Here is a 15,436-nt window from a genome sequence, read left to right as displayed (position 1 = left end):
CAGTATTCACAGAATACACACGATACACTGAAACAAAAGACTGCTTGCTCGTTGGGTGACCTGAGACATAACTGCATTCATTCAACGTTCGTCCTTACGGTAACCTGATATTTCATAATTTCCTAATTTTTTTTATCTCTCCGATACATTGTTTGTTTACATATCTGTAAGTAAACGCAGCCTTTCCTGCTTCGGATGTGTGAGCAGGTGTTTCCAGCTGTCACGAGAGTGTGAAAGTGTCTGTTGCCGTGGAATTATATTACATTGTTGCTTGACGTCATGTGACTGTCGTTACTTTGTCTAATAAATGTATAATATACGGCAACAACTCACTCTCCGACAGACAAACCACGCCCCTCGCCTGAGGACCCCGTTTCGAAACACATAAACGGTCTTGGAACAAACGTAGGTTTCGACTGGGTTCGAAACCAAGAACGTATGTGCTGGCGAGGGCCAGCAGCAATTTACTTGGCTGAAATTCTTAAGGAGAGAGAATTCGGGGTCGGTGGGTCATATTAGTACTGCAGTCCTATACGTTACCTTCTTACCTGAATGTTGTTCCCGGTCCTGAGCAGTGCTCACTAGCCTGGGTGTTCAGTGAAAAAATTACTGTCGCAGACAAGAACCAAGTTATTTTGTTTTGTTTTTTTTCTGATTAATTGCGAGATGCATATTTCGGAAAGATTATCTCGGGGAGTCTGAATGAGAAACAGGCAGTAGCGACTTGGGAACCATCTCAGCACTCGCTGGAAGTCAGAGAACGGCAACAACGTTCCTGCTGCGAACTTAGTAAAGAAAACTCGAGGAAACTACGCCCTTGCCAATGTTTACGGTAGTCACGGCTGTTAAAGCGATGTGTCAGCATTGCTGCAAATGTTCTGGAAGCGGTTCAAACGCTGATTCCTGATATTCTTAATTACACAAATAAATTGTAATCGATTGTGTAAGGTTTGAGGTTTTCACGGCGATGACTATGAAGAATACCGGCTTCTGGCGCCATGTAGAGGCAACACGTCCCTCAGAAACGTCGGTTCGCACAAGATTACACGGCGGCGCATCCCAAAAAACGTCATTCTTTATTGCAATCAGTTAATTTGGGTGTTATTTCTAAGAAAAGTTTCAGATATACAGGGTGGCCCAGGAGGAAAGATCAGTATTCTGGGAGGTGAAAATTCCACCGTCAACATTGATGCACTTTGCAACTCGTGTGAGGACATGGCGTGGTGCCCGTCTGTACAGTGTACAGTGTACAGTGCAGTGAAATAGCTCTATCTCGGTGCAACTCGTGTGAGGGCATGGCGTGGTGCTCGTCTGTACAGTGTACAGTGTACTGTGCAGTGAAATAGCTCTGTCTCGGTGCAACTCGTGTGAGGACATGGCGTGGTGCTCGTCTGTACAGTGTACAGTACAGTGAAATAGCTCTATCCCGGAAACGGTTCGGAATAGGACACATGTACATATACACTAGTTTGTTTAGAATGACCGATACTATGGCCTTTCTGAATATTGATCTTTCCTCCTGGGACACCCTGTATAGAGCCATATCCCCGGTGAAGAACAGATACTCCTGTTTAAAATATCTAAGGGAATGTAGGATTTGAGGTTCTCACAGCGGCGGTTATGGAGAGTTCCATGTTCTGGGATATAACATTGTGTAATCCGTTGAAACTGACGTTTCGGAGGAACACGTCTCCATCTTCAGGGTAGAAGAATAAGCCAGTCAAAAAATTACCCTGAAAGGTAACAGGCAGAGGCGCAGTTGCTACTTGCTTCACTTTCAGCGCTCTGTACCGCGGTTATACAACAAGACAGAAATCTTCAATTGTGGAAATGTTACGCAAATCAAAATTTGGGTACGCTAGTTATCGCATCTCACCGTAGCGTTCACAGATCAGCGGATCAGAAACGTCGTGCTGAACGCGCTAATGTACCTGTCTCGTATTCGTGAGGAGCTGAGTTCGAATCACGGCTGGGCACCTTCTCTCCTGACTGTATACCCCATTGAGACCACAGTCAGCACGTTCTGAATCATGTCAAATTCATGTGATCCCCTCTGTATATCTGAGATGGTTTCGGCTCAGCTTCTAACAGAAATGAGTAGCAAGAGTCTTCCTGGGGGGTAAAGGGCGGCCGGTGCGTAAGGCTGACAGGCTCACCGCCATCTGTGAGCCTTTTTTCCAGAAAACTTGGAAGCTTGGACGTCTCACAATCTTGTGGGTCTCCATAGCCTATTACAGTGATATCTTTACCTTTTACGCATTAACTTTTTTGTGTATTCACTAGCCGTTGACTGGCAGCGGATCTCAACATTGTCGCCTGCTTCCGTCCTCGCGTCGAAGCCTGTGGGCTGCCATCTCACAACTGGTCCTCAACTAGCCACTTACTGGCTGTGACCAGCTCTGACTCTGGTAGTTTCATTGTTATATAACCTCGACATCCACCTCCCAGGAAACGGTGCCTCTATTGTTGCGTGTTGATTCGTTGTTGCAGAGACGTGTTTTCCCAGTCGTTGCTTAGCGACGTGTTTCAGCCCTCATGTCACAGTGTAATGTAAGTCGAGGAGTAATTTATCTTGGTGTGATCACGTGCTCATGTCGTATGCACGGAGCAAGAAGACGGTGATGTTGACAGGTGCGTGAAATCTCTTCCTGTTTCTCGACTAGTATGGTCTGGTGTTACTATCGATTCTATGACGAATCTTAAACGTGCAATTGTGACAGGTGTCAGTTCCTCCAATCAGATGTCGTTATGTAGCACTTTCTCATTGAACGCTACATAAGTTCAGTAGTTAAATCAGCGTCATTAAATTACCAGCCAACTGATAGAAATAAGGTGTATATAAAAACTCAAATTATTTCTGCATAATTCCTCTTCAGTGAGTCATCGTTTCTTCGGTATATTTTCAGACATTCACATTGCCTGAAACATTTAAACGCGTCCCAAACCCTGCCCCCCTCACATTTTCTTTTTTCTTATAATGCTCGTGAAGTTTTATAGGAAATACATATATTACTTGTGCTAGGAGCCTTAACTGAGATTTTTTTCTCGCTCCGCCTTAGAATTGAAAACCGGTGACGATACTCACAGTACGAATCCTGGCATACATATATATATATGAAAAAATGAAAGAGGGTAAAATGTGACGGAGAAGGGGGGAGCAGAAAAAGGGGGATCCAATATCACATAGAATATTTCAACACCTCCGTCGGGCTGTCTCTGTCTCACTGGTAGCATAAGTCCGCAGGAACTGAAAGAGATTTCTTCCGCATGGTACTCATCAAATAGTCTCGTACTTTACGTGAACAGAACATCAAAAGGCGAGATCATTCTCATTATTGCATGCTACAGACATCGTAGTGGGAAAAGAAATCATAAAAGAATTTCATCTATACTGGCTAAGGTGTATCGTAATTTACCTCAGTCCCTCCAAACATTGGTGCCACGTGGTAAAGTAGTTGGTTGAGGTACTGTGCTACAAGCCGGAAGGTCGCGGGTTCGATTCCGGATGAAATCCTTTTAATTTATGTTAGAGGCTGAGTGGATCCCAGGGCCATAGTGCGGCTGGAAGGACTATGTCAGTTGAAAAATCCAGTGACCACATCGGGAATCTAACCCGCGACCTTCCGGCTTGTAGCAAAGTGCCTCAACCAATTACGCTACCGCGTGGCCCCACTCACAAGAATAGTTGTTGTAATTCTAGAAGAACCATAATTTAATTTTGTTTATTTGGTAGCGCGGTATGACTTCGTGACTTTATGGGACTGGTTGTGGAACTTTTATTTCGTTTCTTTATTTAGGCCGTGACATTTAGCACGCAAAGTAAATGCATTCACATATTAAGGCCGGAGTCCTAAAAAATAATTATGCGTAAAGGAGTTGCGTGAGAAGTTGCTACCTTTATTACCTGAAGGCCGGATATATCTTCCCAGGCAGTTGGTCCAATTCATTTTTTTATCTTCGTTTTATCTCGGCTTTTTTACTGCTAGGCCTGTGTCTCCGAAGCAATATAGATTGCTTTCTACTTTAAAACAGTTATAGTGTGTTGGGTTCGAGGTTGTTTCAGCAGTGACTAGGAACAGTGCTGTCTTCTGGGATGTAATGTCACGTCTGGCTGAAGTTTAACCCACATTTCGGAGGAATATACCGCCTCCTTTTTCAGATTGAAAGAGCAGTCCAAGGAAGTAAGCAAGCAGTACGCTGCCCTTACTTTATATTGTGACGTATAGACCCATTGCTAGGCCACGACTCGCGCAAGCGTACACGCACAACAATAGGACCCCCGTTTCTAGGCAGCGGATTAGTAAACAAGCGTTTTCAACAGTAGAGAGAGTGTTTTCTGCGTGGTCAGTGTCATAATCAGGTGTATATGATTCGTTAAATTGCTACGCTATGTTATAATGCTTCATTGTATGTAAGACTTGCGTCTTTCATGTTCCTTTTCTTGCTGTGCGTTGTCGTTGGCAGCCATGTATATTTTTCTTGGATGTTTTGGTTCTGTATGCAGCGGTGGCTAGCGCAGTATGTCTAGCTCAGTGGTTCTGTATGCAGTGGTTGTTAGTGCATATGTGTAGCTTAGTGGTTCTGTATGCAGTGATGGCTAGTGCATACGTGTAGCTCAGTGGTTCTGTATGCAGTGGTTGTTAGTGCATATGTGTAGCTTAGTGGTTCTGTATGCAGTGGTGGCTAGTGCATATGTGTAGCTTAGTGGTTCTGTATGCAGCGGTGGCTAGCGCAGTATGTCTAGCTCAGTGGTTCTGTATGCAGTGGTGGCTAGTGCAGTATGTGTAGCTCAGTGGTTCTGTATGCAGTGATGGCTAGTGCATATGTGTAGCTCATTGGTTCTGTATGCAATGGTTGTTAGTGCATATGTGTAGCTCAGTGGTTCTGTATGCAGTGGTGGTTGGTTAGTGCATGTGTGTAGCTCAGTGAACCTCCGGAGCGTCGCGTTTGCAGTGCTTTATATTCAGTGCTGAACCAATGCAACAGGACACTCAGGTACAATATTATGAGCACTTGTCGATGCTCACTGCTTTATTTTGTCCCTGAACAAACAGTACGTTCTTCCAAAATATATGCGAACTTATACCGGACTTCACGGTGTCACATCTGAGAAGGCATTTCATTTTCCTCTCTCTTCAGTTTCATCCTGCCCTTAGGCGATTTCAGGAAACGTCCCTCTACAAAAATGATAGATGTATCTGCTTATAATTATTCGGTATAGAAGCCCCACCCATCCTGACCTTAGCGACATAATTACCCGACAAGACCACCGTGTCACAGTGGGCTGACAGTAATGAGATTAAATGTTACACTTAGACTGGTTGGATGTAGTTAGTGTTACTGATCACAGTGACCGCACTGTCTAAGGCATGAACCGTCTTCATCCGCTCGAACACTGGAATCATGGGTTCGAATCCCACTCGAGGCATGGATGTCTGTGTGCGTTTATTCTGTGTTTGTGTTTTTCTGTGTGTAGGTAACGGCCTTGAGATGGGCTGATCCCCCGTCCAAGGACTCCTAATGACTGCATAAAGGATTAGGAAACAGAAAAGCTGCCAAGGTCCAAAGTGCGTTAGAACCATGGACGGATGGACGGACGGACGGACGGTTTCGGTATTTCGTCATATGACACTATAAATTCACCGCGAAATTAGATGTGTATTCCACACGTAGTTTGGAAAGTTTGGTTGATTTCCTATACTACAAGCCGGAAGGTCACGGGTTCGATTCCCAAATGAGGTCATTGGATTTCTCAGTTCACCTAATGCTTCCAGCTGCACTATGGCCCTGCAGTCGAATGAGCCTCTGACAGAAATGAGTACCAGGAATCTTCCTGGGGGTAAAGGGCGGCCAGCACATAAGGCTGACAACCTCACCGCCGTCTGTGAGCCGAGGAACCTCTACGCCTCACAACCCTAAGGGCCTTCACGGCTTGTTACAGATAGAGCTTTACCTTTTTATACCTTTCATATTTCGGTCATCTTGGAATTGACGTCTACCAAACTACACGGCGGGATATCCCAAAAGACAGCCATCGCGGGGAGAACCTTAACTCTCATATAAACTGTGAAATATCGATTTTGAGTTGGGGGTACGGCGGTGACGTATGTCCTTACATCAGTAACACCCGATGTCAACCAGAAGCGCCATAGCGGAGACTTCGTTGAACACGCGAGATTTTTTTCTTCCGTAACGTAGCCTGTTCAGGGTATGACGTAACCTAGAATATTTTCTGGACAGAGAATACTATGAGATTTAACTAGTAGGCTCTTCGCTTAGCTTGAGATAGACCGAACTTGTGGAGAATATTTCATCAGCCCTGCAGTTTATGTCTTCTGTATAACAAAATAAAAAAACAAATTGTTGCAAAGTTTTGGAAGTCAAGTGGGGGTAATGTGGAAGTTCTGAGATCACAGTTGGGACAGACAGACGGAGGGAAGACGGCCTGGCAGGTCTAATTAAGCAGCAAACTTTCTTTTAGTACGTAATACAAACAGACGAAACTAGGATGCATTTGTTCGAGAGGAGAAAAGAAAGCAGCTAAGGCTCTGGACCTGGGAACGCTCATCTGTTATCTCTCTGAAACATCTCTGAGGGAACGTCATAGCTTGAGTAGGCAACCTTACAGAAGAAAATTACCTCATGTTCAACCAGATCTCCTATACGGTAATTTTTGTTCCCATCCTGTGAAGAAAATAACATCCCATGAATAAAACCAGGGGTTCTCACAGCAATGATTATGAAGTTTTCTGACTTGTGAGATGTAACACCGTGTAGTCGGGTTGAAGAATAAGTCAAGCAATGAATCACCATGACTCAAATGATGATACTACCCCCAAATTTTTTTAACACCTCACAGTGCACATTGATGACTGGTGAGGTGTTGTTCTGAGGTGGTAACCTCGATACCCTCATTATCTTTCTGAACTTATTCTGTGAGTGGTACTGCTCGCCGGTATACTCGTAATCAATATGATCAAATTAACGAGGGTGAGGTGGACAAGTCATGTAGCTCGCATGTGAAAGAAGGACGCTTAAATATAAGTGGTCGTCGTCGTCATCATCATCATCATCACCACTTCAAGATAGGTTTTAATTAGTTTCTTCAATCTTTAAGACTGTCTTCCCATCTTCTTCTCGGTCGTCCAACATGTCTTCTTCCGCCTGGTTGGTAATTGTAAACTTTTGGGGCAGTCTAGAAGAGTCCGTTCTTAACATTATGTTGTAGTCTTTCTTTCTTCTGAAGAGGATACAGTATTTGAAGTGCCTTGCGAATTGCCGTATTGCGTACAAGACTAAGTGTAAGTGCAGAGAAGATGCCTTAAACGCATCTCAGTTCTTTCAGTTCTCCTTTCGGATCTGTTCAGAACCCAGTTTCCACTTCCACACATAATCATAGAAAATGTTGTGCACACGGTGGCATTGTTGGTTGACGCTGTATACTACAAACCGGATAGTCGCATGTTCGATTCCCGATGAGGTCATTGGATTATTCAATCGACCTAATCCTTCCAGCCGCACTATGGCCCTGGGGTCGACTCAGCGTGTAACAGAAATGAGTACGAGGAATCTTCATGCAGGTAAAGGACGGCCGGTGCGTAATGCTGACCTCCTCACCGCCATCTCTGAGCCGATTGTCTAGAAAATGTGGTAGCCTCGACGTCTCACAACTCTAGGGACCTCCACGGCCTGTTACACGGATACCTTCACGCTTTCTAGTTGTTTGTTAGCGTTCTTGTGTAATGTAAGTTTGTCCATTAAATTTTCTCGCCGGTTTTCCGAGGAAATACTTGGCGGTACACTGACGAGAGCCCATCACAGTGGCCGCCCGGTCTACGGCATGAAATGTCTTCGTCCGCTCGAACACTGGGATCATGGGTTCGAGTCCCACTCAAGGCAATGATGTCTGTTTGTGTGTTAGGTACCTGCCTTTCGATGGGCTATTCCTCCGTCCACACAGTGCTACAAACTGTGTATAGGATTACGAAACTTTTCACGGATGCCCTGTGCTGCAAGTGGGAGCAACAGGAATATAAGAAGACATTCGCGACAGGGCGAAACAGGACTCGAAGCCTGGCTAACAATATCCAGTTCCTCGCGTCTCACTCCATCTTACCTTTTTTGCCGCGATGCATGACTGCGTTCCCCCGTATTACCTGATAGCACCTGTCGACCAGTTCTTCCTTTCTACCGGCAGAGGTCTCTCCTAGTGTCGATGGAAGGAAGGCTGGCAGGCGGGCGTCGGCGTCGAGAGCACAACCTGCGGTAGTTGTACTGTGCGGGCGTCGGGGTTCAGAGTTGCCGTTAGTGTGCGCTAGGCTGGAGGGGGATGCCCACCGGACAGGTGGTGGTGACTGAAACCCCGTTGTGTCCTGCGTAGCCGCGTAGTTTTCGTTGCGGCCTCTTGTGTTTAGCGTTAGGTAGACACGAAAACAAGTTTTATGTTCTGTTTTAGTGTTAATCGGCGTAACTTATCTTCTAAACGGTTTTATGTTCCTTGTGTGTGATTATCCGGCTGCGTGGAAACGGCGTCTAGTGACAGTAGCCCCACTGAAACACTCGCAGTTCGTTTGCAGAAACATCCAGTGGAAATTTTTCCAGTTTTGTATACGTACTCTAAAGTGACGTTTCGCGGCTAAAGACATTCGATTACGGAAACATTAAACGAAAAGTTAATTTTTAATACCTAAATTGAACTGTGTCCATAGGCAAGTGACTGTTATAAAAAGCCAGTTGTGTATTCAAGAGCTGTGTCATTTTAAAACCAAACATTCTAAACTTAAAGACCATATTTTTTTCCTTAAAAATTTAATAGTACTGCCTTCATGGGGTATAAGAAGTTATTTGACCTCTCATCAATCATGTTACAAATTTTTCATCTTAAATATATTTATTCGTCGCATGTGTTCAGTGATAAAGTGTGATGGATTGTTTGTTCTACTGTCTAAAAAATTCTTTTTTGAAAATTGTGATGTGAAAAGACTCTTTGAAAACGAAGACTCTTTACGAAGTCTCCAAGGGAACAGTCACCATGCTTTTGTTAGTGGTTAGATGTATTCATTTTGTTGTTTCGAAATGTTTCGATGTGAAATGAGGACACGCCACTGACATTCATGTTACACATCATTATATCTCTGTCGTCATATTCATTTTCTAAATGACACTGTCTTGATAATTTATTTTCAATTAATTCACTTGTTAATTACTCACAGCGTTAAATGTTATTTGAACGTATTGTTGCTTCGATTGAAGACATGGAACAGTCACGTGTGCTGCTTTCCTATTTTTGAGCATAAAATGATCTTGTGATCGGTATAATTTTGGAATGTTTATAAATCCAGACCGCAGTAATTACTGTTGGAATGACAGGAAGAAGACAGATGCAATATGCACGAGGAAGACAGTTACAGAGCAAATATTTCTTGATCCACGAACGATTTTTCCTATAGTTTTATGAAGCTGGCCTAAACTAAGGAAACTAATTAATATTGTTTTACATATACACCCGTGACAAGAGAAGTTTAATAATCGACTTATGTTGTAATCACTTAGATTATTGGTTATTAGACAGACATCTGCCTGGGAGCAATTTTATGTCTCTTATAACACATTACGTCGCTGGAAATAAAAGTGAACCTTTTTTTTTTTCTTTTAGTTACATCTTTCTCAAGTTAATGTTCTCTCCGGTAATGTTGTTACAAGAAAACAACATCAACAAATAGTTCTCTTTTCAACCGTTTTATTTTTCCTTTGATTCAAAAGAAAATTAAATTTTTTGAGTGGTTTAAAAGTGATGTGTCAGTGCTGAAAACCTATATCAAAGTGTTTTCTTCGTCTATCCACTGGGATTTCTTCTTCGACGAGTGTCTTTTGTGAATCTTTGTTTCTACAGTGTGCCCTGGAAATTTTAAAACCACCGCCCATTCCTCCTGCACAGTTTAACCTCCCCAAAATATTACTTTAACCACAGCTAGGAGAATTCATGCTTGTATTTCCCGTGGGCCTCAACCCCCACACTCCAAAGTGTTTTTTTCCCAACCTGTATAGGTTGCATCTGGCATCGATTCACGGCAATTTAAAAGGAAAGCGTGTCAGTGGTGTCTTTTTCCAGCATCAGGTGATATCGTCTCGTAAGCAGAGTCGCCGGTGAAGGTAGAAAAAAGTGTAAAAAATATTGTATTTATTCTTCTCCCCTATCATTTTTGTTTCGGTTGTTGTCCCTGATGTAGGTGGGGGCTAGTCGGAAGAGGGACGCCATGCATCTACCGCTGTACAGCCTTACCGTTATCCTGGTCTTGTTCGTGTTATGCTCTGAAATCGCAGCCGAAGGTAAGTTCCTTGAGAAAACATATATTTCATATTTACATTATATTTTTTACTGAATTCTTAGGGTGGCCAACTATTGAAAATAAAATCACACATCTTCGAGTTATGTTATAATCTTCTTCTTTATTACGACATGTTATAAGGTGGTACATATCTCAAGACGTCACATAAGTTGAGGTTCAGTCCTTACATGTGCTGGTCTGTTATACAGGGTCATCGAAAATGAATGCCGGGATTATAAAAGCCATCATTCAAAAAACTTGTAAACATATCGGCATGATTCAAGCATTAAATTACTAAGAAACGGCTGAAGTTTTCGCATAACCGCTAATATACTCTTTAAATTCATTTGGTTTACTCTGATCCCTAAATTCGGCATAGCAAAATTTCATCATCATCATCAATTTCATTGAGCAGTAAACTGGCAAGATCATAACGGTTGGCCGGTATATATTTTTTCTGTATCCTTGAAGATGCATTCAGCGTGTTCCTACGAAGCATGAGCAATATCTACACATCGTAACATCCCAAATTATCACAGTTTTAATTTTATTTCTTTGTAGAAATTGTCTCTGCAACGATTCACAATTGTGAACTTTGTGACGTTGCCAGTGTACATACAGGTAAAGTATGCAGACGAATGATAAACTGAGGTCTCTCTGTGTGTACGCAGGCTGTATCATATATTTCTGCGTACTTAACAGACATCCTACAAATTTGCTACTTTACGTTGTGGTGGCCAGTTAAATTTGAAATTTCAAATCATTACAGCAATCAGCATAAAACATTAAACGATGATGACGCAATAAAATTGGACAGACATCCGGGTACAGCGCAATGCTGAGTTCTCCGTGCTCTGGTGTTTTTTCCAGCGAAGTTGGCCACCCTGGGAGCAACGCTGTTGTATGTGATGTTGATTAATTTATAAATGGCGTGCTGTATGTGAACTTTTCTTTTGTGTTCAAGTGAAAACTTAACTTTATTCTCCCATATTTAAGAACCTTCCCCTGTAATTTTAATCGGAAGTTGTTTAAAAAATGAAAATAGTTACCATTTTCGTCGAAGACGGTATAGCTTAATTTGATATGTGTTCTTCCGGGAAAAGATAAACAGATTCTTATTATTAGTGGTGATGCATAGCGTTGGTTGCTAAACCTGCCTGATACCTTGACATACAGAATACCGTTAGATATGCCACGAAACAGGGCGGGTTTTATTACCCTACACCGCGTTGTGCAAAAAAATGGTACAGATTAATGGTTCTGCTCACCGCGATGGAACTCATGTAAGTTCTCTAGAATATACCTAAGTAAGTGCATAAATACGTAATTCTTCGGTCATTCTGTATAAGAATAAATTTGTAGATACCAGGAGATTAAAAATTCTTTTTTTTTTTAATTCCTAGATATGTATGGTTGTTCGTGCTTTGTGTGTGTGTGTATATATATATATATTAGTTTATAAAGTTTTAGACTGATACTTGTAGTTATGATAATTAAAATGTGTTAAGCACGCAAGTTGTGTTATCTGCATAATCGAAAGAGGCGATAAGATGCCGTCTGTCATCAATTCAGGAAAAAAACGTGTAGTTTTATACAGAATATGTATACTTTGTGATAGAATCTACATACGTTTTCACGATATTCCTCTTCTGTATAGCGTACGATTGAAATATTCTGTTACGAATATGCAAAGATTTCTATTCATAATACAAGTATGGTTGTTTGCCTTTCTTAATGCTTTTTTAATACGAATTCTGTTACTATATTCACCCATGTTTTTATACATTTTATACTCTTAGGCTTATATATAATGTTTAACTTTCGAAAACGTCGCAGAACTTATCCCTTCAAATCGACGGCAGAAGTTAATAGAATGTCGATAAAGTGAAAGTAGTTTTTTCTTTTACCCCTGCGCTCGTAAGATGTGAGGTAATGAGGTGTAAAAAGCGACTTATTCAGCCAAATTACCCCAGGACCTTGTGTTGAAACGTTTCGTTATATCAGCCTTCCCCTTGATACTGTCCCGTGCTACACTACATCAATCCCATACTGTTCCATGTGACCCCAGTTTTATTTTAACGGGTGTAGGATATGTTGCTTATAGCGGGAAGGGCCGCGCCACAGCTCAAGCGGTTAGTCGCTGGCTTCCCACCGCGGCGGCCCGGGTTCGATCCCGGGTCTGGTCAAGTGGGATTTGTGGTGGACAGAGTGGCGCTGGGGCAGGTTTTCTCCGACTACTTCGGTTTCCCCTGCCAATCTTCATTCCACCAATTGCTCCACAATCACCCTCACCTATCATCTGGGGCTGGTACAATAGGCCAGAAGTGGCCGCAGTACAAGGGACTTAGTCCCACCCCACTGGCAATAAAAAATACTTATAGCTGTAACTTTATAAAGAATACTGTGTGACGCCGTGTAGACCAGCAGAAATTCAGTTTCGAATTGTGCAGTAAACAGAGAACCAAAGCTCTTATTCTGATTCCCTTCATTGGTCACTCTTCGGCCGTGAAGATGGAAGCAACAATTTCCTCCGAAATGGTGGTTAGCGTTTGTCAGAATACACAGCATCACATCCTACCACTTGATCCTCTTCGCGGTTTTCTCTGAATACTTCTCAGAATGTTGTAAACTATTAGTATTATTAATTTAGGCCGTCATAGCTCTGCCTATATACTGAGTAGGCTACTCTCTGGACGACCGAGTGATCAGGGTTCGATTCCCGTCAAGGTAAAAGTATTATGTCCAGAACGTCCACGCATTCTCCTATATGAAGCGTGCGGCGGGGAGCTTTTCTCGGGGTTGAAGTGCCAGAGGCTTGAAGTTACCATTTACTTCAGTCTGCTCTCAAGGTTAAATTGTTCAAGGCAGGGTGCCTAAATAAACACAGGGATTTTGGATTACTTTGCCGTATTGTTATATATGGATCCATTTATTCTGGACGTTTCTTGTCTATGAAGCATGTTGGATATGGCGTCTGCTCGTTTGACATTTAGTCTGGAAGTGTTCAGTGATTGTTAAATTTATCCCATGGCAAGCCAGACGTTTCCTTATTGCGGTGTTTATGAGTAATTGCCGGAAATTCGTGTTGAAATTCAGAGGGAAATACTCTCTTTTTTTTGTATATTCATGACTCCTTTTCTTATATTTGTTCCTTCGATACCTTTATCTCCTTCCCTCCTTCCACACGTAAAACAGTGAATTAATTTACATCTTTATCATTCAGACGGTACAATTTCTAGCGTAGAGCTGTTACTTATATGAGGACGAGAAAAATACTGCGGCTGCAGGATGATATACATAAATAGCCAGATAATACATACATAGTCACAAACTGTCAATGTATATATCGGCTATGATGCGCAGGGAAATAAAAGACAGGTATTGTTAATTCGACAATGCTTGGCGACATATTTTCAATTTATTCCATTGTGTTGCGTAACCACCACTTGGAGATTAAAAAAGGGGGAGGGGTTAATATCGCCTGGGAGCGCTCGGTGTGAGCAGAGCGGAAGTTCTGCGGCGTTTTCAAAGCGTTGTGTTGGTTTTGTTTTCTGTTAACGATTGTAACATCCAATCACAGAACCTTTTTTTTTATCTCCCCTACTTTTTGTGTGAAGAAGCCCCACAGAATTTTCATATTGGAGCTCTGTGTAAAATGCAAGCGACGCCGCTGTGTGATAATACTGCATGTTGGTGTTAAAGCGTTTTGCGGGCTGCATCAAGACATCGAAGGGGATTTATAATGGAGAATCCTCGTGTTGCTGTTTTGTGTTGGCGTGTTTGTGTGCCTCAGTGTGACTGTTGCCGCTAATCCCCGTGAATTTATCCCCCGCACAGTTTTGAATATTGGTAATTCCTTCGATTTTATACCCAACGTTTGTCTTGTTTTCATGGTTTTGTGTAGAATTAATTACGTCACAGTTATCGATGCTATCAAATGGAATTTTTGTTAAAGTAATGCCGATGAAGCAATGTACTTAGGACACTTTTCCATTACATATGTTATTTTATCAACATCTGTAGAAAACATTTGTTTTGATCTTATATTAAACCTCTGTAGTTGTCAATTCTAAAGAGTTCTGATGATGGTTAATTAAACACGGAAATATCCACATTCTGGAATTCATCAATCTTCGGGTATTCTGAATCTTCGCAGCGTTTCGGAAACTGGATCCGTTTCCTTCCTCAGGGCAAAAAATGGCGAGGAACGTACTCAGTTGGATCCTTTAAAATGTTAATCTCAGTCTGCCCGTTGTAACGTTGCGAGCCAGTAAGTATTTCTGATAATGCAGTTGGGTCTGCCAACAGTTCATCTTGTTTCTTTAGAAGAAATACCCAAAGCTACCTCCTCCAGGTCGCACACATGCTTTACAGCAACTTTAAAGGAGTCCCTGATAGCGAGGTTGGCTAGGGATTGCTGTATTATGTTTCTTCGAGTTATATTACTGCACCGCTGCCTAACACATGATATTATCTTCGAATGGTTGTACCAGAGTCGGTTACATATGTAATCAACAATAGTAATGAAGGTCGCGGGTTCGATTCCCAATGAGGTCCTTCGATATTTCAACTGACTTAATCCTTCCAGCCGCACTATGAAACTGGAGTCCACTCAGCCTCTAACAGAAATGAGTACCTGGAATATTTTGGGGGGTAAAGGGCGGCCGTCGCATAAGGCTGACCTCACCGCCATCTGTGAGCCGATTGTCTAGATAATGTGGGAACCTCAACGTCTCACAACCCTATGGACCTTCACGGCCTGTTACAGGGGTAGCTTTATCTTTTAACTATAAAGTGTAAACTGAAAATTAAATGATAGTGTAATAGCGCTGGGGTAATTAGAATGCTGGTAATTTGTAGTTATTAACTGCAGTTACCTCCAACTGCTGCGTGGTTTCAATTTCGGAGGCCGAAATGTAATCACGGAATCGAAGTTAATTTGCAGAAGTTTCTAATTCCCTGACGAGGAAGGAACGAAATGAAAAGTTGAAAATATGAAATTGCAAACTCTGTACGTTGTTATTAACTGCATCCCTGTTGTCTCGCCTTTGTGGCTGAGAGCCCGCCGCGCTTGCGTGGAGGCTGTGTGAAAGTCTCGCTGTATCATC

General features: G+C 42.4%; 1 protein-coding gene across 4 annotated transcripts in view; it reads left to right on the top strand.

Annotated features, from left to right (window-relative positions):
• The window catches only part of LOC111862442 (tyrosine-protein phosphatase Lar), an 805,060-nt gene that overhangs the window by 401,987 nt on the left and 387,637 nt on the right, over positions 1–15,436 (top strand). For all 4 annotated transcript variants that reach the window (XM_023847834.2, XM_023847833.2, XM_033750665.1 and 1 more), the window contains one exon: positions 10,230–10,329. In XM_023847834.2, the coding sequence (XP_023703602.1) occupies positions 10,257–10,329 (73 nt within the window). In that variant the 5' untranslated portion in view covers positions 10,230–10,256. The remainder of the gene's footprint in view (positions 1–10,229; positions 10,330–15,436) is intronic.

The sequence above is a fragment of the Cryptotermes secundus genome, unplaced genomic scaffold (genome assembly GCF_002891405.2).
Source record: "Cryptotermes secundus unplaced genomic scaffold, Csec_1.0 scaffold816, whole genome shotgun sequence".
Lineage (NCBI taxonomy): Eukaryota > Metazoa > Arthropoda > Insecta > Blattodea > Kalotermitidae > Cryptotermes > Cryptotermes secundus.
Note: the sequence above shows the minus strand (reverse complement) of the source record. Positions and strands in the feature narration are given on the sequence as shown.